General features: G+C 59.5%; 2 protein-coding genes and 1 long non-coding RNA gene across 7 annotated transcripts in view; 1 reads left to right on the forward strand and 2 right to left on the reverse strand.

Annotated features, from left to right (window-relative positions):
* The window catches only part of PYGB (glycogen phosphorylase B), a 53,813-nt gene extending 33,800 nt beyond the window's left edge, over nucleotides 1-20,013 (forward strand). For 2 of the 3 annotated variants that reach the window (XM_027118125.1, XM_027118127.1), the window contains exons 5-20: nucleotides 403-534; nucleotides 1,957-2,068; nucleotides 2,361-2,443; nucleotides 3,275-3,418; nucleotides 3,938-4,030; nucleotides 4,987-5,133; nucleotides 5,812-5,975; nucleotides 6,672-6,786; nucleotides 7,692-7,793; nucleotides 8,366-8,513; nucleotides 11,990-12,048; nucleotides 13,781-13,922; nucleotides 15,464-15,671; nucleotides 16,220-16,354; nucleotides 17,438-17,504; nucleotides 18,592-20,013. In XM_027118125.1, the coding sequence (XP_026973926.1) occupies nucleotides 403-534; nucleotides 1,957-2,068; nucleotides 2,361-2,443; nucleotides 3,275-3,418; nucleotides 3,938-4,030; nucleotides 4,987-5,133; nucleotides 5,812-5,975; nucleotides 6,672-6,786; nucleotides 7,692-7,793; nucleotides 8,366-8,513; nucleotides 11,990-12,048; nucleotides 13,781-13,922; nucleotides 15,464-15,671; nucleotides 16,220-16,354; nucleotides 17,438-17,504; nucleotides 18,592-18,744 (2,004 nt within the window). In that variant the 3' untranslated portion in view covers nucleotides 18,745-20,013. Of the gene's footprint in view, nucleotides 1-402; nucleotides 535-1,956; nucleotides 2,069-2,360; nucleotides 2,444-3,274; nucleotides 3,419-3,937; nucleotides 4,031-4,986; nucleotides 5,134-5,811; nucleotides 5,976-6,671; nucleotides 6,787-7,691; nucleotides 7,794-8,365; nucleotides 8,514-11,989; nucleotides 12,049-13,780; nucleotides 13,923-15,463; nucleotides 15,672-16,219; nucleotides 16,355-17,412; nucleotides 17,505-18,591 lie in introns of all 3 variants that reach the window. The other variant, XM_027118126.1, reaches the window with a different exon arrangement.
* On the reverse strand, nucleotides 10,850-16,268 carry LOC113626470 (uncharacterized). The gene is made up of 2 exons (XR_003435165.1): nucleotides 16,152-16,268; nucleotides 10,850-16,069 (listed from the first exon to the last, which is right to left on the reverse strand). It is a non-coding gene; the product is annotated as an uncharacterized LOC113626470 (long non-coding RNA).
* Nucleotides 20,014-20,755: 742 nt separating the features above from the next.
* ABHD12 (abhydrolase domain containing 12, lysophospholipase) overlaps nucleotides 20,756-24,137 on the reverse strand; it is a 70,485-nt gene continuing 67,103 nt past the window's right edge. For 2 of the 3 annotated variants that reach the window (XM_027118128.1, XM_027118129.1), the window contains 2 exons: nucleotides 23,661-23,788; nucleotides 20,756-22,706 (listed from right to left, as the gene is read on the reverse strand). In XM_027118128.1, coding sequence (XP_026973929.1) covers nucleotides 22,388-22,706; nucleotides 23,661-23,788 — 447 coding nt within the window. In that variant the 3' untranslated portion in view covers nucleotides 20,756-22,387. The remainder of the gene's footprint in view (nucleotides 22,707-23,660; nucleotides 23,789-24,137) is intronic. The other variant, XM_027118130.1, reaches the window with a different exon arrangement.

The following is a 24,137-nucleotide window of genomic DNA, read 5'->3' on the forward strand; positions in this document are numbered from 1 at the left end:
GTGGTGTAGACAGGGCCATCCTTCTGTCTGTGACTTGGCCGTCCTGGTCAGGTGACGTCACGTGGATGGAGTCATGCTGTGTGTGGACTCTGCGTAACGTCTCGAGGTTCGTTGATGTGCCCCAGGACTTCTTCCTTTTACTGCTGAATTCAAGCAATTCTTAACGTCTTTTTACTTTGATTTATTCTTCTAATTTTATATGAGTTTTTTCTTTAACAGTCCAAAGTGTTCATTTTTAAACAGAGCCTTGACCAGAATTGGAAACCTTTGCGCTGTAAATAGGCCGCAGTTTTGTTTCCGTGCCGGGCAGCATCGTCTGGATGGTGTGGTCATTGCGGGCGGAGGGCAGGGTCTGCCAGTGCCCGGGACCATCTCCCCCGCCCTCACCTGCCGCCCTTCCAGGTGGAGGAGGCGGATGACTGGCTGCGCTACGGGAACCCCTGGGAGAAGGCGCGGCCGGAGTACATGCTGCCCGTGCACTTCTACGGGCGAGTGGAGCACAGCCCCGAGGGCGTGTGCTGGCTGGACACACAGGTACCACGGGCGCTTCTTGGTGGGTGGGGGGCTGAGCACGGGGACCCTCGGCTCCCCTTGGGGCTTCCCTGTGGGACCCACCTCCGCACGCTCGGTTGGGACTGTCCAGACACCAGCTGTGGAGCCACACTCTGTAGTTTAACGGGAGCACGGCACCCCCGGCCCCCAGCTGGGCCCTGGGGGGCCAGGGCAGGAGCACCGAGTGCTTGGCGGAACGCGGTGCCATACCGGCGGGTGCACACGCGGAGTCCAGCCCGGGCTCAGAGACCGCGGAGGCGGAGGAGAGCTTCTGGGGGTGGGGATGGGTGGTGGTCGCAATACGTAAGAAAGACGCCACCGCAGCAGTGTGGGCAGTAGAGCATAAACAGGGCAAGCCCGTGAGTCATGGGTCAAGTGAGTCATGCAGACTCAAGTCTTAACTGGGGCTCATGGAGCCAGGGCAGGCTGGCGGCCTACGATGCCAGAATAAGTTGGATTTAATTTGGAAAAGCAGAGAAGGGGGTCTGGTTTTCTAGGTGCGTGTGCTTGTAGATGAATGAAAGGCCTGGAGGCCACTCGGCACCCCAGGCGCCGTGCAGTGAGGGCCTTCCCCTGGGGGACTGGCTGTGGAGAGGGAAGGAGCAGGTTGCAGGTGCTTTGCAGGGCTTGTCAAGGCCAGGCAGGGCTGGGGAGCAGGGCTGCGGGGAGACGGGAAGGGAAGGGTGATACTGGGGCTTTAACCCAGGGCCCTGCCCCATAGTCCTTTGTGGCCATTGGAGCTGCCTTCAGCTTCTGAGGCCGCACACGAAGCACCCCCGGAAGCAGGCCTGAGTGTGAGAAGCCCGTGGGAGGGTCTGCGGTGGAAGTGACCTGAGGCTTGGCCAGAGCAGAGCTGGTGCTTCTGGACAGATGGGGCTTGGGATGGGGGTGGAGGGCAGGTCCGGTGTTTTCTGTCGGGAGGGAGTGTGCAGGCTGCTTTGGTTTTGCTGAAGTTCGAGGTCAAGGCGACAGGAGGAGCCTCGCCGCAGACGTGGGAGATGGTCTGAAATAGCAGCTGTCTGTGGGGAGAGGTTAGGTGAGTCCCGAAATCGCCCACGCAGAGTTGAGTGAGAAGAGGGCAGGTGTGGAGGGGGAGGCCAAGGACACGGGAGGAGGGGCTACCGAGGAGCCAGGTGACAGTCGACTCTGGTGTCGAAAGTAAAGGTAGAGAGGGCCTGGCGTGTGGTCAGGGCCCACCGGAGGCGGCCTCGGGTGCTCCCAGCTCAGGACATGTGCGAGCCGGGGCTGCAGGTGCAAGGGACACGGGGCAGGTTGGGTGTGTTTGAGGAGGAAGGAGCGAAGCCAGAGGAGGGTGGGCCGGTGGGCCGCTTCCTGCGAGGCCGAGCTGCCCCAGCCCGTGGGGGGAGGTGGCCCAGGCCTGGGGACCGTGTCTTCCCTCGGCAGGTGGTGCTGGCCATGCCGTACGACACCCCGGTGCCGGGCTACAAGAACGACACCGTCAACACCATGAGACTGTGGTCCGCCAAGGCGCCCAATGACTTCAAGCTCCATGACTGTGCGTCCCCTCCTGTCCCCGTCCGGTGGCTGATCCCAGACCGACCCCGTCTGCACCCACAGCCCACGAGGCTCCCCACTGCGGGAGGGCTGAGGGCAGTTTCCCTGTGAGCCCTGGACTTCCCAGGGACCCCGCGCCGTCCGGAAAGAGCCAGGGGTCTGGGGCGGGGTGTGGGCCGGTCGGCGTAGCAGCTGTGGGACGCCTTCTGCTCGGAAACGCTGTCCTCAGACCGATCAGGGCACATGAGGGCCTCGGCAGGCACGCGGGTCCTGACTCCGCTCTCTGCCCTCAGTCAACGTGGGCGGCTACATCGAGGCGGTCCTGGACCGGAACCTGGCCGAGAACATCTCCAGAGTCCTGTATCCCAACGACAACGTGAGTAGCTGCTGCAGGTGGTCCTCGTCCGCGCCGTTCCTCCAGTGCAGGAAGCACCCCTGCAGGGCTGGGCTCCAGAAGGGCCCCTGTGCTGGCCTCAGGCTTGTCAGGTGAGGCCACGAGAGTGACCTCCTCAGAGTGAGGGCGGCACGGCATCCCTGACGGGGTCCAGGAGCACCTGTGTGCTGTTAGCCCCTCCTTTGCCCTCTGCCCAGGGGAGCTCTTAGGAGGTTCCTGGCCTCACACCTACGCTCCCCATAAGCACACGGCCACCGAGTGCAGGGCCGCGGAGGCCTCAGACCTCACGTCCAGCCGTTTCTGCTCTTCAGCACCTGGTGCCAGCTCCCCAAGAGTTGGTTGGCGCGTTGGCGCGTGGGGCCAGCAGTGCCTATTCTGCAGGGACGCCTTGAGACGCCACGTGGTCATGGTTTAGAACGCTCTTAGCAGGTGTCCCCACTTGTGAGGCGGGGCCTCAGCCACGTGATCCACTGCCACCAAACGAGCCCCTAGGATTTGCCCATCTTTGTGGGTTGTGTGTTTTTCTTATTTTATCAGGGAAATACATGCATGTAGCAGCAAAGGGCCCTGTGCTGAAAGGCTCATAAGAAAATGCCCTCCCCCAGCACCCCCCAGAGATTCCGAACAGGCTCATGCTTCAGGCATGAGGCCTCCTGGAATGTGAGGCACCTGGGAGGTTGCTTTCCTGGCCTCAGCCCCAGCACTGGGGATTGAGGCATTGCACCCCTGGGCCGCACCCCAGCCTGGGCCCTGTCCTGGGTTCGGGGGCCCCAAGGGCCCATGCAGCGGAGGCTGAGCCGGGCATGTCCTCAGTTCTTTGAGGGGAAGGAGCTGCGGTTGAAGCAGGAATACTTCGTGGTGGCCGCCACCCTCCAAGACATCATCCGGCGCTTCAAGTCGTCCAAGTTCGGCTGCCGCGACCCCGTAAGGACCTCCTTCGAGACGTTCCCAGACAAGGTGCGTGTGTAGAGGGCTGAGCGCCATGCCGGAGACGGGCTGTTCCCGGGCTGGGCCTCCTCCTTCCAGCTGCAGTGGGGGCTGGGCGGGAAGCCGCCCTCCAACCTGGGCCTCCTCGTGCCCGGGGACCAGGCCGCCTTCCTCCTCGACCAGGGCTGCCCTGGGCCTCAGGAGGCGTCGAGGCAGCAGGGAACGCTGTGAAAGGTCCGTCGGGCAAAGCGGCCAGTTTGCAGGCTCAGTTCAGTAATCTGAACACAACCAGCCAGTGTCCGTCAGGCAGGAGCAGCGTTCCAAGGCGGGGAGGGCTCTGGACGCGCGCTGCGGGGCTGGCCTACGGGTCCTCCACCCTGACCTGCTCCCTGCGCCTCCGCGGCTTTCCATGCTGGGCCTGGAGCCCGTGCAGTGCCATCCGCTTCCTGCTGCCAGCCCTATGACCAGGCTCCTCGGGGCGGGCAGCCGAGGACCCCGGTTCTGCACACACAGGCAAGGGACTGAGGGGGTCACCCCGTGTAAACGCAGGTGGCCATCCAGCTGAATGACACCCACCCAGCCTTGGCCATCCCTGAGCTCATGCGGATCCTGGTGGACGTGGAGAAGGTGGACTGGGACAAGGTGAGCACCGGGGGCCCGAGCACAGTGTCCCCAAACACCTGGCACGGGGTGACCTCCCCGCCTCTCCCGACAGCAGGGGTGAGTACTGAGCTGGTCCACAGAGGGAGGCCTCTCTGGTGGCCCCGGGAGAACAGAAGGAAGTTGTCCTGGGAAGACGGGGCTGTGGGGAGAAGGACGTTCCAGGAGCGGGTCTGGGGTTTCTCCCAAGGGCAGGGCACAGTGAGTGGGCACAGCAGTTTAAGGGCCAGAGAAGGGTGGTGTTCTGGAAGACAAGAAAAGGATTCTGACACTTCTGAGAGCTTCTCACCTATATTTTTTCATCTTAAAATTGTGGCGAAAAACCCAGAAGGGTTCGGTTTAAAGAAATACATCGTTCACACATTTATAGGCTCGTTCTCCCTGCTTCACTTATTTTGGTCCTAGGTTCTTTAGTGGGGTTTTGTTGATCTCATTTACTTAAATCAACATATAAAACCATTTTTACCCCATTTTTTAGCACCAGAGCCCCTTTCTGGTTTGGGGCTGCACTTCTGGGTGGGGCTGGGCAGACCCTGTTCTCCCCTGGCCAGCGGAGGGCAGGGCCAGACACTTGACCAGTTTCCTCTGGACTGTGGGTGTGAAGTCGGTTTGGTGGAAGTAAAGCAAAGCTGCCTGGAGCTCTGTCTGGTTTACAGAGGAAAGTTGCAGTGGTTCCCAGGTAGCAGGTAAGGTGCTCATTCCTGCGTGTGCTCTGGGTCAGGATGTGAGGTGCACGTCGGGTGTGTCAGGACAGTGAAGGGCGCAGGGCTCACTGTGGGTTTAGGAAGTTCTGGGCCCCGGAGAGCAGAGACGTGCGGGGCCCTTCCTGGTGGCATCTGAACACCTGCCTCTGATCCTACACGTTCTCCTCACCTTGGCATCTGGCCACGAGCTGCTTTTTTCTGAATAAAACATTGGGGTGTTCTGGAATGTTGTAGGCCTGGGAAATCACAAGGAAGACCTGTGCATACACCAACCACACGGTGCTGCCCGAGGCCTTGGAGCGCTGGCCTGTGTCCATGTTTGAGAAGCTGCTGCCACGGCACCTGGAGATCATCTACGCCATCAACCAGAGGCACCTGGATGTGAGCACGCCCTTCCTGTGGGGATGCGGGAGGGGAGAGGGCTGCCCTGCTCTGACGGGCCCTCCTCTGTCCTCCACGTCAGGTCGTCTGGCCCGGGACAGGTGCTTTACTTCTTGAAGGGAATAGCCGTTCGAGAAGAGGACTTTGGGGTCTGGGGCTGTCACTTGGCAGAGCTGTTGCCTGGTCCCCACGCTTGGACCCCTGCTGCGTCGGGGGGAGTCTTCTTTTCATTTCTGAGCAGGTTCAGGTGTGAGTGTCTGTTCCTGGAATGCCAAAGGCCTTTGTCCTGCGACATCACTGCAGCATTTGGGTGATTTGGAAACAAATCACCTTTGTCTTTCCTCTGTCACCCACAGAAAGGATAGTGGTACACGCACAGGGGAACTTAGAATTCAGGTGTGATTATAGTTCATTTTTTTAATCTTTTGGTGAAAGAGTAGCCATTCCCACTGGTAGACTGCGGTTATACCCTGCCTGGGCCAGCGGGGACAGCATCCCCATCTCTTCCTGTACGTCACAGGGCACCTCCTCAGCTCCTCCGAGCCCACGGGCCGGGCCGCCGCCCCCAGGCCGAGGCAGACCTTCGCCCGGGGCCCAGTCAGGCTGGGCTGCAGCCGCCCTGGGCCTTTCTTGGGGAAAGCAGCCCCCACCCTCCTGCTCACTGCTCTGTCTCGGCAGCACGTGGCCGCCCTGTTCCCCGGGGATGTGGACCGCCTGCGGAGGATGTCCGTGATCGAGGAAGGGGACTGCAAGCGCATCAACATGGCCCACCTATGTGTCATCGGGTCCCACGCTGTCAACGGCGTGGCGAGGATCCACTCGGAGATCGTGAAGCAGTCAGTGTGAGTGGGGCCTGCGCTGGCCTGCGCCAGGGCGAGTGAACTGCCCAGAGCGCGGCGGTGGGAGGGTGAGGCTCTGACTCGGTGGACGACGCTGGGGGACCGAGCCCTCTTGTCACCAGGAGCCCTTCCTGTTGTCTGCGTTCTCCGTCTATCCAGGCAGAGGCTCTCCTTCTGGAGCACGTGCCGCTGGCTGTGGGCCTCGGCGCCCCACCTGGGGACAAGAGTCCTGGGCCCCGCCAGGGTGGAGGTTAGGGTGTGACGGGCTGGGGCTCATCCCCGAGAGGAAGGAGGAATTCTTAGGTCAGATTCCCTGCTTCTGCCCCCTCTTTGTGGGATGTGGTCTTGGAATTCCTCCTTTCCATCCTCGCCGCAGACCTGTGGAGCGCCTCTCGTGTGGGCGCCCGGCAGCCCTGGACGGGTCTGTCCGTGTGGAGGCTTCCAGGTCCTCGATGCTGGCCTGAGGCTTTTTGTGATGTACTGTTTAATCCCCACTGTCCGTCCACTCTCCACTGTCACAACCACTGGGAGGTGGCCAGGCTCCAGCCACATGCCGGCGTGGAGTTGGGCTCCTTGGGGGATGGAACAGAAAGGCTGGGCTCTGGATCGCCCGGGGGCTCCCTTCAGAGGGCCCTGTGCCTCTCGCTCACCTTGTTTGAAACAGTGCTTGTGACAGTTGCCCGTTGTCTGTGTTTTTAGCTTTAAGGACTTTTATGAGCTGGAGCCAGAGAAGTTCCAGAATAAGACGAATGGCATCACGCCCCGACGGTGGCTGCTTCTGTGTAACCCGGGGCTGGCGGACATCATCGTGGAGGTGAGGCCAGCGCCTCTGAGCCCACCCGGAGCTGTGGGCAGGCAGAGCGAGCGGCAGCTGCCTGGGGCCGTGTGGGCGGTGACCTGCTCCTCAGCGCGTGGACAGCGATGGCTTCTGGACGGGTGCGGGCGGTGGGGACCCGCTGTCACCCTGGGTGTGGGGGGCCGGGCGGTCGGCCAGCAGCCCTGGCGGCCTGTGCAGGAGTTCAGAGGGGAAGCGCTAGGCCCAGCTGCCCCCGAAGAGGTTTGTGAGCCGGGGACGCCGTCGTTGTTGACTTGTTCCCATGCTCACGCACTCAGCGAGGAAGGAGACAAGTCACGCAGGGGCCAGGCTGCGTGCTGGACATGGGGGTGCGGCGGGGGTGCTGGGGGGCAGGCTGTGTGCCAAGGAGGCTTCTCTGGAAGGGACGGCAGAGCTGAGGTCTGCCTGCCCAGTTACCGGGAGCAGCGCTGCAGGGACGTGACCACCTCAGCCTGGCTGGTGCGGCCTCGGTTCAGGGCAAGGCCACAGAGACAGCCCAGGTGTCTAGAGGCCAGTTTTCCTCTCGGTCCTAAAGTAGAAACAGGGAGACTGAAGCTGGGGTTTGTTTGGAAACAGCGCTGTGCTGCAGTGTCGGGGGCAGGGTAGGGTGCCCAGGCCAGGCGGGAGCGGCTGGAAGGCCTCCGTCCATCTGCGGTTCTGGCGGGTGTGGGCCTTGGGGGTGGGCGGAGACGGGCCCCCAGGTTTCAGGCCTGTGGGGAGCCGGGGGAGGCGTGTGCATTTGAGGGCACGTTTCAGTGGTCGGGACTTGACCGGCGCCGGGTGTGCGGTGTTTCCTGGGAGGGGGTGTCGTGGGAGAGGAGGGGGCCTGGGGCTGAGGGGGGCAGAAGAGGTGCAGAAACCACGTCTCCCTTATGACTCGGCAGAGAATCGGGGAGGGTTTCCTGACGGACCTGAGCCAACTGAAGAAACTGCTGCAGCTGCTCAGTGACGAGGCACTCATCAGGGACGTGGCCCAGGTCAAGCAGGTAGGCCTGGTGGGGGGCCCATCTCCCCACTCAGCCTTGCAGAGGGGGCCCCGCTGAACCCTGAGCGCACCGCCGCCCCAGGTCCGGAGGGAAGCAGTGGGAATCGATGCAGGTCTCGCATCTGCACTTGACATGCTGTCCGCACACCTGGGCCTCCCTGTGGCCACCTCACCACCAGGCGGCCTGGCCCACTGGGCGGCTTTTGAAGACCGAGACTGACCCTCCACTGTGCCAACAGCCTGGCCTCGGGGCCCCAGAAGTAGTCTTCATTTTGGAGTCTCGCCCCCCACCCCAGGTCTCCTTGTCTCCATTTTCTGCTTTTCTCATCCTTTGCTCCTCTTCCTGGGTTTGCACATCTACTTTCCTGTTTCTCTCCACGCTCTCGTGCGGATCCACTTTCAGGATCACGCTTCCCCCTTCTGCCCACCAGGCTCCGGTGACCACCTGTGTCCCTCTGTGTCTCCCCTGGGGTGGCAGCGCGTCCTGGGCATCCCCTCCCTGCTGCGTCTCTGACACCAGCCCTGGGGGCTCGGCCCTGTGCACATCCCACCATCTTTACCTCTGTTCTCCAGGAAAACAAGGTGAAGTTCTCTGCCTTCCTGGAGAAGGAGTACGGGGTGAAGGTCAACCCCTCGTCCATGTTCGACGTGCATGTGAAGAGGATCCACGAGTACAAGCGGCAGCTGCTCAACTGCCTGCACGTGGTCACCCTGTACAACCGTGAGTGCTCCGCCCTGCGCCCCACGCCCCTTCCCCCGGGCCTGTTTCTCACGTGGCCACTGGGGCGGACGTGGCATATTCATTTTGAGTGGCACCTTCTGGTTTTCTGTGTTCAGAGCAGAGCAGCTACAAGGAGTGAGACGTGAGCTCAGAGGTTGGGGAGCTCGAGGCCCAGGGGCTGCACCTCCTCCAGAGGCTGGGTTTTAGGTCTGGTGTAGCATTTCTTTCATACTTAGTTATTATCGTTATTAGACTCCTCTTAAGTTATTTGGAGAGATTATACTTAGCAGATGAGACATTTGAAGTATACTCATAGAAGATGAAATAGTATGTTACATCTATACACCTTAAACTATTTAAGTGGCATTTGATCTTGAAGCACGTGTGAATCAAAGGCCCACCTAAGGGCTTCCCTGGTGGCGCAGTGGTTGAGAGTCTGCCTGCCGGACTCGGGTTCAGGGGACATGGGTTCATGCCCCGGTCTGGGAAGATCCCACATGCCGCGGAGCAGCTGGGCCCGTGAGCCATGGCCGCTGAGCCTGCTCGTCTGGAGCCTGTGCTCCGCAACGGGAGAGGCCACAACAGTGAGAGGCCCGCATACCGAAAAAAAAAAAAAAAAAAGACCCACCTAAAAGTAACTATGAACATTTGCTACTTCTATAAATAAGATAATAAAGCCTCAAGGAAAAATCTGTGTTTTTTTTTTAAAGTTCTTTATTTAATTTATTTATTTTTGGCCGCGTTGGGTCTTCGTTGCTGTGCGCGGGCTTTCTCTAGTTGTGGCGAGCGGGGGCTACTCTTCGTTGTGGTGCGCGGGCTTCTCATTATGGTGGCTTCTCTTGTTGCGGAGCATGGGCTCTAGGTGTACCAGCTTCAGTTAGTTGTGGCACGTGAGCTCAGTAGTTGTGGTGCACGGGCTTAGTTGCTCCACAGCATGTGGGATCTTCCCGGACCAGGGCTCGAACTGTGTCCCCTGCATTGGCAGGTGGATTCTTAACCACTGTGCCACAAGGGAAGCCCAAAACGTGGTTCTTAAGATCTTGTAATGTAGTAAAGCAAATACTAATTTTGAAAATAAAGGAACCAAATACTTTCCAAGACGCAGAGCTCCCCTCGAGAACATCAGCTCTCCAGTTGCCAGTGAGAGAGACTCCGTCTTGAGGGATCCGCTCGCTCGTGAGACAGTGAAGTGACAGGACGGATGCTAGTTTGGGTTGAATGGTTCTGACCCGACCCTCAGAAAAGGCCCAGGTGAGGGCCCTCCTGTGCGTTTGGCGGAAGGGCGCGCCTCCCGGGCCAGAAACAGCCATTCACAGGGACTTTGTTTTGTGCTCTTTGCTGTGGTTTTCTTCTGCAGTTGTGATTTTTCTGCATTTTCTTTGTCGTTTCCCGGGCGGCGTCCCCGAATCCCCTGCCCGTGAGCGGCAGGGCCAGTCACTGGGTGGCCTGCCCTTCCTCCCGTCACCTCTTGTGACCGGTGCCTTCCTGCTGCCCAGGGTGCTGCTTCTGCTCGGCTGTGAGCGTCCGGGGCGCCTGCGGCATTCCGATGGGGCCATCAGGGCACGTGTCACCCGCCCCCCACCCGCTCGTCCACCTGCGTGTATGAGCGCACAACGTGGTGCTGCTCTGCCATCCTCGCCTCGATCTGACCTGGGTTTCCGTCTGCGATGAGACGCCCAGTCCTCTTACAGGGCCGTCCAGTCGCCCTTCTGCCCAGCTCCTGTGCCCCGAGGTCTTCCATGTCCACAGTAGTCTGTGGCCACTTGCGGGAAGGGTGGTTCCGCTGAAGCGATGTTCTCAGTCTCCCGTTCTTTCCTTGAGCAGCGCCATCTGGAGGGTGGGTCTGGAGTGAGCTGATCTCTTGTGCTCATTCCACTCGGCTGTGTCTTGGGTGCCGGCTGTTGTGGGTCAATTTTCCTGATGCTTGGGCACTCTGAGGATGGTGGTTGATATCTTATATCATCTATAGGAAGTTTTCTTGAAATACATTAAAACATGTGTTTGGCTTTCTTCTCCTGGGCTCCAGTGACGTGTGTGGTTGGTTTCTTCCACCACCTTCTTTTTGCCTGTTGATAGCTCTCCCTCCTTTTCTGTTCCATGTTGTCTGCTGGTCCCGCTTCCGCACTCTGTGTGTCTACTGTGTTTTCTGCACGTCTCCCCGCCCTCCTGGCTTCTGTGATCGGGCTGCACTCTGTGGGGCAGTTCTGCCTTGTCGCCTGTGTTCTGCCTTCTCCCGGGGTCTTGCGTTTCGGCGCTATGGTCTCCCATCTGCGTCGACAGTCTCACAGGTTGGAGACTCACAGGGAGGCTGCTTCCACTGCCCTTGTCTGTGGCAAAGCTGTGTGTTCGGGTTGGTCACTCGTGTCTGAGGAGCTGGCCGGGGCCTCGTGAGCTCAAGGCAGCCGCAGGCCTCCCCAGCTTGTGATGCCTCTCTGGGGCTCCAAGTCAAGGCTGGCTCAGGAGGCGTCATGGCCCTGTGGGCCTCTGTCCACAAGGATGTCCAGACCCCCTTTCCAAGGTTTCTCTGTAGGAGGGGTGCCGACAGGGTCTGCCCGCCCGGCCCCCTGGGGCTCTTTCCTGCCTCCGCTTCCCCCGCTCACAGCCCCCGGGAGGCTGGGGTTCCTGAGACCCTGAGTTCACAGCCCTGTCTCCCACCCATCCCATGACCCAGGAGGACTTGCCCAATGATCTGGAGTTAGCGTATTTTTCTTCTTTACTAGTTTTAGTAAAAATGTAGTTTGTGGGGTTTTGGCTTTATTTTTTTCCTGTTCTCTTTGTTACTCTGTCCACAATCTGGAAGCGGGAAGATTCAGAACTAAGGGACGGTCATATTCCTACTAGAACCTGAAGACAGAGGTTACAGATCAGCCGCGACCCTTTAGTGGCTCCTGTAAACCTTGCGGCCAATTCCTGCCTCTGGTGAAAGCCGTCTAGGGCAGCCTGTCACTTCTGTAGACACTCCCTGCCCCCACCCCCCAGCTGAAATCTGGAAACCAGTGGCCTGGTGAGGACATCTCATTCTGCTGGGGCTGGAGGTGAGCTGTCTGCTCCTGTACAGAAAAGGTCTGGGGGGCTTCTTAGCCTCTGTCCCAGTGACGGAGGGGGCTTGGGGTCTCACTGACACCTCCCGCAGGCTGACGGTGAATCATCACCATCCCAAGGTCACCCCATTTTTGAGTACCCATCACATGCAAGGGCCTTCAGTCCTGGTGACCAGACCCAGAGAAGCTCCTGTGTTGGGCTGTTCTGGACACAAAGGCACAGCTTTTCCACTGAACTTTCTGGAAGAGTCTGCTCCTGGCTGGCCTTCCAAACCAACCTGGACCAAGTGTAGAATTCTGTAAGCGGGAGCTCCTGGCAGTGCAGCACCTGTGTCGGGCTGGCCTCTGAAGACACTGTCACTGAGGCCTGTCCCAGGGCTCAGGCATGTCTGGCTCCAGGGGCTTCACGTGGCTCTCTTTTTGTTTGTCCTGCAGGAATAAAGAAGGACCCAGCCCAGACCTTTGTGCCCAGGACCGTCATGATCGGGGGCAAGGTGAGGGGACGTCTTCTTGGTTCCTGCTTGGCGTTGGTCGGGGATGCACAAACCACCGTGCTTTTCAGCAGCGTCTCTGCATCGGGGCTGGATGCTGTGGGTGGCCGGGCGCCAACCTGCACACACAGCCCAGAGGTCCTGGCCCCAGGTGTGCCTCTGGGCCAGCTCAGGCTCCATCAGCTCAGCCACAGGAGGGAGCTGGATGGGGCCCCTGCCTGCCCGGCCCAGGGGAGTGGGGTCCCCAGCCCCAAGGGCCAGTCTCTACTGGGCTCTCATGGGGCAGCGCCATTTCTCTTGTAACTGCCGGATTTCCACGCCTCCCCTGCACTGGTGCGCCAAGTAGGCGTGAGTCGCTGGCTGCTTCGTCAGCCAGACGTGCGCCTGCTCTCGGCTCAGCCCGGCCTTATTCGTTTTATTTACATGTGCTTTTGGACGTGGGATCTCAAGAGTCCCAGCGTATCGCCGGCAGGCATCAGTGGGTCCCATCACCCGGCTCCGCGCTCTAGGGCCCGCGTCCCCACCCTCTGCCACTTTTCCCAGAAGCCTGGGCACAGCTGCTTCACGGGGGCTGCAGGTGGGCCCAGGACTGTCCTCGCCTCTCACTTGAGCACATATGAAGGTGGAGGCACCTCACAGGCAGGCCCGTCTTGTTCTGTCTCTGCCACCGTCCCCCGGCCCCCTGACTCCTGATGTTTCTAAAGCAGACTCCGGACAGCATGCTGGGGTTCTTTTTCTTTTCTTTTTTTTTTATCTGTTTCATACATATTAGTGTATATATGTCAATCCCAATCTCCCAATTCATTCCACCACCACCCCACCCCAGCATGCTGTTTTGTCAGTATTTCTGTATGCATTTTAGAGATGTGGACTTTCAAAAAGTTAAAAAATGTTAATTTTTTAAAAATTAACATTTTTAAAAAGAAAAAAAGAAGTGTAGAACATCCACAAACCTGTCCCCCAGACTTTTGCTGAACCATTTCATAGTAGATGGATTACAGACATTATAACACTTCAGCCCTAAGAACTTAATCAGTTGTCTTCACAGTGATGTTTTCCTGCAAAACCACACAGCGCCACCATCACACCTAAAACACTTGACAAGAATTCCTCCACATCATTAAATATCCAGCCAGGGCCACACGCAGCGGTCTTGTGACAGCTACAAATACCTTGAGCTTGTTTGAATCAGGACCCAGCAAGGTTCTCACATGGTGACGGGCGGCTGTGTCTCTTAAATCTCTTCATCTGTAGGTTTTTCTCCACGTCCCCCTCTTTTTTTCCCCTGCAATTTGTTACAGAAATCGGGTTGTGTGTCTTCCCCAAACCACGTCCCTCTGGTATCTCCTAGTACTTTCCTTGGTTCCCTGCGTTTCCTATAAGTCGGTAGTCAGTTCTCAGAGGTCCTTGTTCCCTCTCTCCATTTTTGAAAAAACCAACTAGAATCAGAAAACCAAGCTTGAGGTTGACAGATTTGTGCACGTGGGTGAGGTGCCGTCATGAGAGGCGCTCGGTTGAAGCCGAGGAAGCGGGTGGGGCGCCGCGCTCTGTGGGTCCGTCTGCCAGGTTGAGGGCAGGACACGCAGGGATGCCGTGGCCTCAGCCCACCCCTCCCCTGCCGTGGGACCCCCCCGCTGGCAGAGCCACTCGGCTGGGCGTGTGCAGCCCGGGCTCCGGCGACCCTGCCGTGCCCCTGAGCACAGGGTGTCTGCTGAGCGCCCCTCCCCCTTTCCAGGCGGCGCCCGGCTACCACATGGCCAAGATGATCATCAAGCTGGTCACGTCCATCGGCGACGTCGTCAACCACGATCCGGTTGTGGGCGACAGGCTCAAAGTGATCTTCCTAGAGAACTACAGAGTGTCCTTGGCCGAGAAAGGTGAGCCTGCCCTACCTGGGCGCAGCCAGTGGTCCTCTATGGTCAGGGCCTGTCTTGCTTTCACACGGATTAACAGCCCCAACACCAGGCTGCCCAGCCAGAGGGCCCCCCACCCCCTGGCCTGGCTCTGGGGGAGCCCTGCTGCCACCGAGTGTGTGGGTCGTCCTCGGTCTCACACATCCTTGGTCTCTGAACTTCCCACTGCTCCCCCTCCTCGCTCCTCTGCCCCGGGGCTCCCTCTTGCTGGCCCTCCCCGTCCCCCAGAGGGTGCTTCTGCTCATCCCCACCTGTCCACTCTGGCCTGGCGTCCTGCACCTGCTCCGGGAGGGTTTAGCCTGGGGCCACTCCACTTTGGGGGTACTGGGTGTGTGTTGCCATCTGGAGAAGGGCCTGTGGCCAGATGTGCCTCGGAGCATAGCTGTCCTGAGCTGGACAGGCCCTTCTAAGCCAGCCACTTCCGGAGACCTGGCAGGAAGTGCTGGGAAACCTGAGCCTGGACTTGTGGCCCGAGTAGCAGCCCCTCTGATCCATGAGACTGTGCGCTGCCCTCCAGGCGTTGAGTGAAGGGCAGGCTCACGCACTCCCTCCTCCTCCGTTGCAGGCAGATCAGGACCATCCCTGTGGTCCCGCCACTGCCATGGACAATGTGTGGCTCGGGGGTTGGGTCGGGGTTAGTGTTTCACTGAGCTTCTAAAGCAACTTACGGCCGCTGCCTGGCACTCCCAGGCCAGTTCCTGCGCTTCCTTAGAACTGACCTTGGGGACAGCCAGCCTGGAGTTGGGCCCCACACCCTCCCCCAGCTCTTGGACTGGCTGTGGTAACGTGTCCACCATCCCGTCTGCCCATGTCCCTCTGCCTGAGGGGCCGGGGGTGCCTGTGTCTCTATCCTGGCACCTGGACTTGACCTTGAAGAAGGGGCTGGGCTCTGGTCTTGGCTGACCCCGAGTGCCCTTCAGCTGGGTTAGGGAAGCAGCATTAGCTCTGAGAACGAGCTGAGGACGTGGGAGCAGGGATGCCAAGGCAGGCAGGACGGAGGCTGCGTTCCTGCTGCCACATGGAGAAACTCACGCAGGGAACCCACACTTGGGAGAAGCTGCAGGGCCATGGATGGGGTTGTGTCTTGGCCACAATGCCAGTCTGTAAACGGCACAGAGTGACTTCGGTGCGTGTGGCCACAAGAAGATTGTCCCCCCGCTGTCCCCAGTCCTTTGGTGCTGTGAGTCGGATTCCTCTTTAAGCCATTTAAGGAGTCTGCGGGGCTGATCGAATAAGACAGCAGTGATGTCAGGATACAAGGGAATGATGACAACACCAGGCTTTGATTTGGCCCTGGTCCGCGGAAGGTTCCAGAACAAAGGTCCTTTGCCACCTGCAGGGCTTCTCAGGCGTTTCCACTGTGGATCCTCTGCCTCAGGGTGCCCTGGGTCAAAAAAGGGAGCCGTACAGGTGGTGTGGTCAGTGCATGGTGTTGCTGTGCTGTTCCCATTGCTCTCGTGTTGAGCGGTTCATGGCTGACGGGTCTTGCTCTCGCCGCCTTGCAGTGATCCCCGCCGCCGACCTGTCACAGCAGATCTCCACCGCGGGCACCGAGGCCTCGGGCACAGGCAACATGAAGTTCATGCTCAATGGGGCCCTCACCATCGGCACCATGGACGGAGCCAACGTGGAGATGGCTGAGGAAGCTGGGGCCGAGAACCTCTTCATCTTTGGCTTGCGGGTGGAGGACGTGGAAGCCCTGGATCGGAAAGGGTGTGTGTCCCTCTCAAGACCTCAGATCTCCTCTGCTTGTTTTTCACACCCTTGGATACTGTGAGGGGTCCCAGCCCGGCCTAATTCTGTGCAACTGAAGTTGCCTAGTTGCCTAAAATCCCTCAGGGGAGTTGTTGAGGCCTCAGGCACCAGCTGCTGAACCCAAACAGTCGGAACCTTGTCAGCCCGTGAGCGCTGGCCCTTTCGGCCCTGTCCCATGTCTGCCACACGCCTCCCTCTCCCCAGACTCCCTAATGGTCGCAGGGTGTCTCTCCAGCTTGGTTTCACATGTCATTTTCTTCTGCAACATCCTGGCACTGGGGGCGGGGGTGGGGCTGCTTGAGCATCCTCTCTCGGAGGACTGCATGTGACCTGTACGTCCTCTAGCAACCACGTGTCTGTAACAGTAAAAGGAGGAGGTGGAATTGATGTGCTCACGGCCCACGTCCACCTCCCAGTGCCTGCGGTTGCCAACCCCACCTGGCTGTCGTGGGCCTGAGGCACAAACGGCCCCAGCGTGTGCCCACGAGGCTGCCATCTCCCCACAGGTACAACGCCCGGGAGTACTACGACTCCCTGCCCGAGCTGCGGCAGGCCGTGGACCAGATCAGCAGCGGCTTCTTCTCCCCCAGGGAGCCCGACTGTTTCAAGGGCGTCGTTGACATGCTGCTGAACCATGACAGGTGAGACAGGCCCCTCGTGCCTCACCGATGGGTCAAAGGGTCCCCTGGCAGGCTGAAAACTGCACGTTGTTTGGGGCCAAGCCTGGGCCTCGGTGAGGCTCACCCTCACCTCAGCCCACGGCCAGAGGCTCGGCTGCACCCAGGGGACAGGGTTTGTGGGGCTTCTGACGGTGCTCAGCGAGCCTGGGGGCCTGGTGGTGGGATTGCCAGCTGCCGAGCGGAGCCCCAGGCCCCCGGCACCAGCTGACCTCCTTGGACAGGAGTGACAAGCGTCGCCTGGGCGGGTTGGAGGCGACTTCCTCGGGGCAGAGGGAGCCTGGGTTTAATGGGGAGCCCAAGAGTGGTTCAGGTGGAATGAGCTTGTGAGGCCGTGAGTTACCACATGGTTAGTGTTTTACGACGAGGCCGTTGACACGGGGTTCTGCTCCCCGGGGCACAGCTTTGCACAGCACTTGTTATAGGTCGGCAGTGCTCTCTCCTCTGACGACAGGCCTCTTCTCCACCCAGGTGGTAGAAGCTGAGTCTGTCAAAGGCTGAGAATCGACCTCTATCCCACTTGCAGTTCCTTTGGTTTAGTCTGTCACTTTTTGATGAATGCTGTCAGCTGGCTTCTGTTAGACCCAATCGATCGTAACTCCACACACGCCCGGGGCTGGGAGCTTGGCCCTGCTGAGGTCTGTGATCAAGGAGGGACTTTACAGTTTCATGAATTGTGTTTCTGACTCAATCGTAAACAAAACGTGTTTCTGTGTCCATAAATCCTGCACCACCAGTTCTCAGCCCGTGAGATCTGAGAACAGATGGTGATGGAGCCTGTGGTCACCCTGTGCCCTTCCCCTGGAGGTGAAATTGGCGGGAGGCCTCAGCCTGTGCAGCTCTGACCCACGTGCACGGGTTCTTTAAAGAACACTGGGTTAAAATAAGGTTTTTCTAGAATAGCGTCCCCAGGACAGAAGTATTGCTCACAGAGTAGTCCCCGTGGCCACCCCTGTCCTGCAGAGCATGAGGACGCAGCCAGCCAGGCCCGTTTCCTGACCTCCCACTCGTCACCCACCCAGCCCAGCTTCCTGTCTCCCATTTCAGGTTCAAGGTGTTTGCGGACTATGAGGCATACGTGGAGTGCCAGGCCCGGGTGGACCAGCTGTACCGGGTAAGGTCCTTGGGCCCTGGCAGCGAAGCAGCAGGGTGTGGCTGTGTCTTGCTGTCTCAGGCCACTCCCAGGAGGTCACAGTTCATCTAGTGGCCCAGAGCAGGTTGGGCTTCCTCATTTCCTGCTCAGGGACTGACTCGGCTGGCCCTCTGCCCAGGCTGCTGTCCACACCAGCGCACCTTCCCCTGCAGCCTCTGGGCAGCTGCCACAGAGCGCAGGTGAGCAGGGCAGGAGTTTCCTTCTGGAGGCTCTGCACACCCTAGCCCGCCATCTGACCGCCCACGTGGGTGTGATCAGGAGAGCCTGAGGTGAGGGATGGGCCTTGTGAGCAGTGAAGACCTTTCTGTGCTTAAAATGAGAAGATGAACGATTCCTTGTAAAAGTGACAGATCTGACAGCAAGTAGAACAAGGACTTGTAGCTCTAAGGAGCCGAGTTTCTAAGGTGGGGCTGCGGGAGCCAGCTCCCCAGTCCGTGGCCCTGTGTCCCTGCCTTGGCGTGGCCCACAGAGAGTGTGCATGTCCAGTGGGGTCTCCTGGAAAGACTCAGCTCCTGAACCTGGGGAGGGAAAGGAGGGTGTTCCACCCTGTGCACCCAGCCAAGGATGGCAGCAGGAGGGGACACTGGCGATGGGGGCGTGACTGTGCAGTTGTTGGGGCAGATGGTTCATTGCCCAGGTCGTTCAAGCAGATTCTTGGACACGGCCTGAGGGGTTTGTGTGTCTGAGTTGTTGCCCACGTCTCATCCCTCCCACCCACTCCCCCCTCGAGGAAACAGCCCCTGATGTTCCCTCCTGTGACAGAACAGGAGAGGGCCTAGAAACCGAGTGATCTTCCGGGCTCCGGGAGGAACTTTGCTTTCCTTTCGGGGAGGCCCCTCCTGGTGCTGGCTGCAGTCTGGGGGCGCATACTCCTCTGGTGGGGTGTCTGTGCATTGGGTGTGCCGCACCCCAGCAGGACCTCTGTCTAGTCATCTGGAAACTTTCCTGGTGGGTGGGCCCCCTTCCCAGTGACCTCTTGGTTGGCTGCCCAGTGTCTAAGTGCATCTGGGAACAGCCCGAGGTCACCGAGCACCGCTTCCCTCTGCAGAACCCCAAGGAGTGGACCAAAAAGGTCATCAGGAACATCGCTTGCTCGGGCAAGTTCTCCAGTGACCGGACCATCACGGAGTACGCCCGGGACATCTGGGGCGTGGAGCCCTCTGCCCTGAAGACCCCGCCCCCCAGCCTCCCCAGGGATTAGGCCTCCGCCCTCCCCCTCCGGACCAGAGGCGTTTGTTTTCTTGCTGACTGCCCCGTTTCCAAGCACTTTGCCAGCACCCTGCTTTTTTCAGTGCTGTTTCCGGGACGGCCATGGGGATCCGGGTGGTGGCTTTCGGGGGTTGGGTTGGGTTGGGGGAAGATGCTGAGGTGAGATGCTCCCCCGTTTCCTGCAGGCAAGCAGAGCCCACAGCACTGAGCAGGGCAGCTGGCCTGCTGCTCTGCCCACCTGTCCCGTGGAGGTGGGGGAAGGTGGACTTGTCTGCTGGGCTCCCCACAGCCTTGCACACACCTTGTGTGAGCTCGTTTTTAGTTCTGAGCCTCTGGATTCTGGGGTCCGGCCAGGTAGCCGTGGTAAAGCCTGGGGCCGTGTATGTTTCTGCAGCACCTCGTCCAGTGTGGCCCCAGCTCTGCCTCCTGGCCATGCAGGGAGGGTCCACTGTGCTAGGCCATGTCCTCATAGCTGCTGTGTGGGCACCCAGCCCGGGGTTTCCAGATTGATCAGATAAAGAGGCCCCAGGACAACTGAGAGTGACACTGGGGACAACACCTGTGTCCAGCGTCTAGGGAGCTTTGGCTGGGACAAGGCTGGCTGATGCAGAATTCGTTTGGTTTTGCTTTTTCATAAGATTTTTCACAAGGAAATGAAACTAGCTAAAGCCTTTCCTTGTTTTAGCAACTAAAAATAGCACTTTTGAAGTTTAGTCCCTGGGGAGGCAATGCTGGGATGTTCTCACCTGGCCCTGGGGACCCAGGTGGGGTCCCCACCTCTGCTGGGTGAAGCTGAACACCCAGCCCCGCTGCAGATCTGTGCCCGTCGAGTCCAGGAGGGTGCGTTTCCGGTCTCACGGGAGGCCGGCCTCCCTCCTCCCAGCAGCATGACAACCTGGTCTGGAAAAGGACTGAGTGGGCCCAGAGAGGAGCCCACTTTCCATTCTGCCCAGAGAGCAGGCTGGTGCTGGGGAGGGCGGGTGAGCAGGTGGGAAGGACAGGGCCAGGGAGCAGGCAGGAGCTGTGGGCGGAAGCTTCCGGAGGCTGTCTCCTCAAATGCTGGACCTGGGTGGCACAGGGTCCTGCCCTCATCCCCATCCTGACTGCTCACGTCACCAGAGGCGTGAGGGTCTGTGGTTGCATCCCCAGCGCCCTCTGCTGCCCGTCCCTTAGGCCGAGTGTAACCATCACTGTGCCCCTCACTGTCAGTCACTGCCTCGTGTGAGAAACGGATTAAACCTTCCTGCTTGTGCTCAGTTGATCTGGCCTCTGTGTGTCACTCTTGTGCCCAGGGCAGTCCATGTTCCAGCCGGGCTAAATTATGGTCCATCATTCCAGGACTGAGAACAGAAAGTTCTCTCACCCCCAGCTGCATGTGGGGCTTAGAGCCACGAGTGCCTGAACCGTCAAACCCAGCCACTTGGAAAACTGTCTCCTGGGTGTTGGCATTTTTGGTGTGAATTGTACTGTTTTTTGCACCCATCTTTTGCCACCCACTCCTGGTCCTGGGAAGTGGAACGCCCTGGGGACCAAAACTCCTCCCCCCCCCGACCCCAAATTGTATGGCTGCAGGTTAAATCAAGAACCCAGAGGGCTGTGCCTCGGGGCTTATTGTTGCCCAAAGAACCCAAGAACGCCGTGGACCCCTGCTGGCGGTGGGATGTGCGAGCCGCCCCTTGGCTGGGGGCACCTGAGATGCACACTCCTGGTCTCAGGTCTGGGGCAGCTCCTGGGACACATGCATCTGACGACCACAGTTCACAGCTGTGCACATCTCTTGCTGTTCCTGACCACCGACTGTTGTGACCCATTAAAGGGTCAGTTCTAACCCACAGTGTAAGCTTAGTTGCTCAGACCGAGGTAGTAAGCTGAGATGCCACCAGGCAGAGATGTGTAGACCTGATTACTAATTACCTGACAGCTGACAAGGGCGGCAGCTACCAGCCCCACGATCCCTTATGCTTCCTTATCTTCAGACGGTCAGACACCTGTAAAAACACTAACAGCTTGTATTTTTACTTTATAGCCTACCTTATTCCCCCCCCCGCCCCAAAAAATCTGAGGCAACTTACATAGACAAAATTTTAAGAAAAACAAGATGCAGACCTGAGCCCAGGCAGAGCAGGCCGGGTCTAGACGGCCTCATTGGTCAAGACGAGCTGGGGATGTGGCTCTGAGCTGCAGGGCCTCCAGGAGCCTCAGTGACTGAGAAAAGCACGAAGGGGCTGCCCTGGCCAGGCGGGCACTTCGTGCTTTAGTTACATGAAGACGGTGTCAGGTGGGGATGGGTGTCCCAGCTCTGACGGAAATCCAAGGAGACATGAAGCTGGGGGACGGGGTGGGGCCCTGCAGGCTGTGCTCACACCTGAATTAGATACCAGGAGTGCAGAGCAAACCCGTCCAGTAGAAGATAACTGACAAACTGACCTCAGGAAGGTCTGTTCCGTTTCACACCTGGTTTAAGAAAGACATGGGTTTTCCAGATACAAGAATCACGTTGGGCAGCTCTAAGGTGCTTCAGAAAGAGGGTGTGATCTGCTTCTGGGCTTCCAGCCAGGGCATAGCTGCTAACAGGCCACAAGGGGGGCAGGTAAACAAGCCCCTCCCCACCCTGGGGAATCTCTGCGCTGCTGAGACTGGAAAGTGCCAGAGCCTGGCGATCTAGGGGAGGAAGGCCTGCCATCAGGAGAGACCCGGGTGGGCTGAAGTCCTCCGACCTGGGACAAACCCTGTGCTGCACAGCTCGAAGCCCCCTTATTAAGCCACACACCCTCTCCTGGGAGAGAGCGCACTTAGCGGGGAGGTGAGAAGTGGACAGCTGGCAGGCGCTGGCTGGGAGCGGTGCACGTGCAGGGGAGGCTGGTTTCGCAAAGAGCCAAACAACAGAAGCGCCACCACCAGTGAGTGAACAGGGCAATGCTCGCAGGCCAGAAGAGTCCCTGGACTCCAGCAGCCTAAACCCCACCACCTGTCCATCGACACGGCAACATTCAACGAGCTTGTTAACTATAAGGCTGGAAAGGTCACCTGCGTAGGCCTGGTTTTTAGAAAAATGCCATCTGCTCCGCCTGGAAAAGCCATCTCCACCTCCCCACCGTGAACGTTCCTTTCCCCAGAGATAACGCCCCTCCGTGCTGGGCCTCAGTGTCTGGAAGGAAGCGGGAAAGAAGGGCCCATGATCCTTGGCCAATACCACCTCCCATATGGTCGGGTCCTGAGAGTGGCCTGGGACTGTGGGTAGGGCCTGGGCTGGAGGCGTCACTGAGAAATCAGACAGACCACCACCACGATTTTATTCTTAAATAAATGCTCCGTCTAAGGCCAGGTTAGGTAGACAGGTGGGTGGAAATCGGATGAAGGCAGACCACGGGCACCTCCCCCGCTGGGAGCAGTGGGGCCGCCCAGGGAGGCAGGGACACCAAGGAAGGCAAGCGGGGTGCACAGGGCAGGAGGGGCTGATGGAACCACTAGAGTCCGTTCTGGGAAGGGACAGAAAGAACCCAAGTTTCCCCACATTCTTGAGGGTGGTGCCAGAAAGCTCAATGTGGTCCCAAGACCCCACGCCTCCTGCCCCAGGCTCCTGGTGCCCAGCTCAGGAAGTGTGGGATCAACTAGCCGATGGCCAGAAAGTTCTGTCACTGTCTTCCCAACAAGACCTCAGGTTGAGTGGCAGCAAGAGGGAGAGAGGGCCACATGCCCGCCCCCCACGCTGTCCACAGAAACCTGTGCTCCCAGCCACCCGGGGCGGGCGCCTCAGGTCTGCCAGGGCCTCCTCTGCCTGGCCCGCTGGCATCCGAGTTCTCTCTCCAGGCACATCTCCAGGGTGCCGGGCTGGCCGGAGGTAGGGGGGGACAAGGGCAGACATCTTCATGCTCCTTCAGGTGGCGAGTAACACTCAGTGCTGGCGCCCTGGTTCCGACTTCCCCAGGAATTCCCTGGACCAGAGGAGGAAACCTGTCGGCCAAACCTCTTGAGACCAAACCTGAGACCCCACCTCCTGTGGTCCTCCTACAGCCCACCTGGGGAGGCCGCAAAGGAGCCTGGAGGACCACACTTCCGCTCAGAAAACCCCGTGAGTTAAACAAGCAGGGCGCCAAAGGCAGTGCCCAAGTTAAGTCCTGACACACAGGAGCAAGGATGGGGTCACTAACTGCACCCCGATGTTGGAGCCATTCTCTGGTCTACATTTTATGTAATGTATTCTTTTTATGGGGAAAAACCATAGTCCCAGAGCAAACCCATACTCATTACTGTCCCCTCGCAGCAACCCACATCCGGGAGGCAAGAAACTGCAAAGGAACGCCCCTGGAACCTCAAGGGCAAAGTGTAACCACTCGGCACACACCTCACCGAGGGCCGATTCCAGCACCCCAGGCTCAGCAGAGGCCCCCCAGCCGGGACGTGCAGGCTGCCTGCACCCTCCAGCGGGAGGCAGGGAGTGCCTGGTCCATCCAAACCCTTTGCTTTGCCACCAGTGCACCCCTCATCCTCAGGCTCTGCGCCCAAGCTCGAGATGGGTGCCCGGGGTGGCAGCCCACGTCCTGGCCCAGGATTTCAGCCAGCGCAGTGCAGCCAGGGGCACAGCCTCCCTTCCAGAAGCAGCTGGGGCTTTTGAGGAGCTGGCCCAGACCTGCACCCCCTGTGCCCCACGCACAGGAGCAGCAACCTGACGGGCCTGTGGGAAGGGATGGAGGCCTGACCCAAAGCAGCTGTGGTGTCTGCGCTGCACGACCTGCATCACAGGGAGATCACAGCCCTACTGACGGTGGGGACGGCCCAGGAGGGAGGGGTGACACTCTTGACCCCTCACTGTGACTCGGCCCCAAAATGGCTTTTGCAGCTGCGGCCGCACACGCCTGAGCCATCGCCACGCAGGACGGCATCGCAGGTGAGAGGAGAGCGCCTCACCTCAGGATCCGTGGAAGCTCAGGGCTCTTGTAGATGTACTTGTGCCTGTAGCCAAGGTCCGAGTGGAAGGGGATGAATTGAACCTTGAAGTCTCGGAAGCTGCGTGACGGTGCAGCAATGTTGTAGAGCTGGGGGAGGGAGAGGCGGGTCAGCGCCCAGGGCCTGGGGGTGACCTGCCTACTGGCCTCCCCCTGCAACAGAGAGCAGCCCATGGCCACTGTCTCCAAAGAGCAGCCCAAGGCCCCCATGCACAGCACCCTGCAGCCTGCCTCGCCCACAGCAGGGACCCTCGGGGCCACCACTCAAGACGCTCTCCATCCTCACGCCTGTCTTGCAGACCGCCCTTCCTCAGGGGCCTGCAGCACCACAGAGAGCCACCTGCTACGGGATGCGGTGGTGGCCTGAGTGCCAGGAGCAGCCCCGATGGCTCAGTCCCTGGGGCTGGGTGGGCTGTGTGCCTCAAACTTTGCCGTGTGC

Source organism: Aethalodelphis obliquidens, unplaced genomic scaffold (genome assembly GCF_003676395.1).
Source record: "Aethalodelphis obliquidens isolate GAN/ISIS:26980383/991018 unplaced genomic scaffold, ASM367639v1 scaffold18, whole genome shotgun sequence".
Lineage (NCBI taxonomy): Eukaryota > Metazoa > Chordata > Mammalia > Artiodactyla > Delphinidae > Aethalodelphis > Aethalodelphis obliquidens.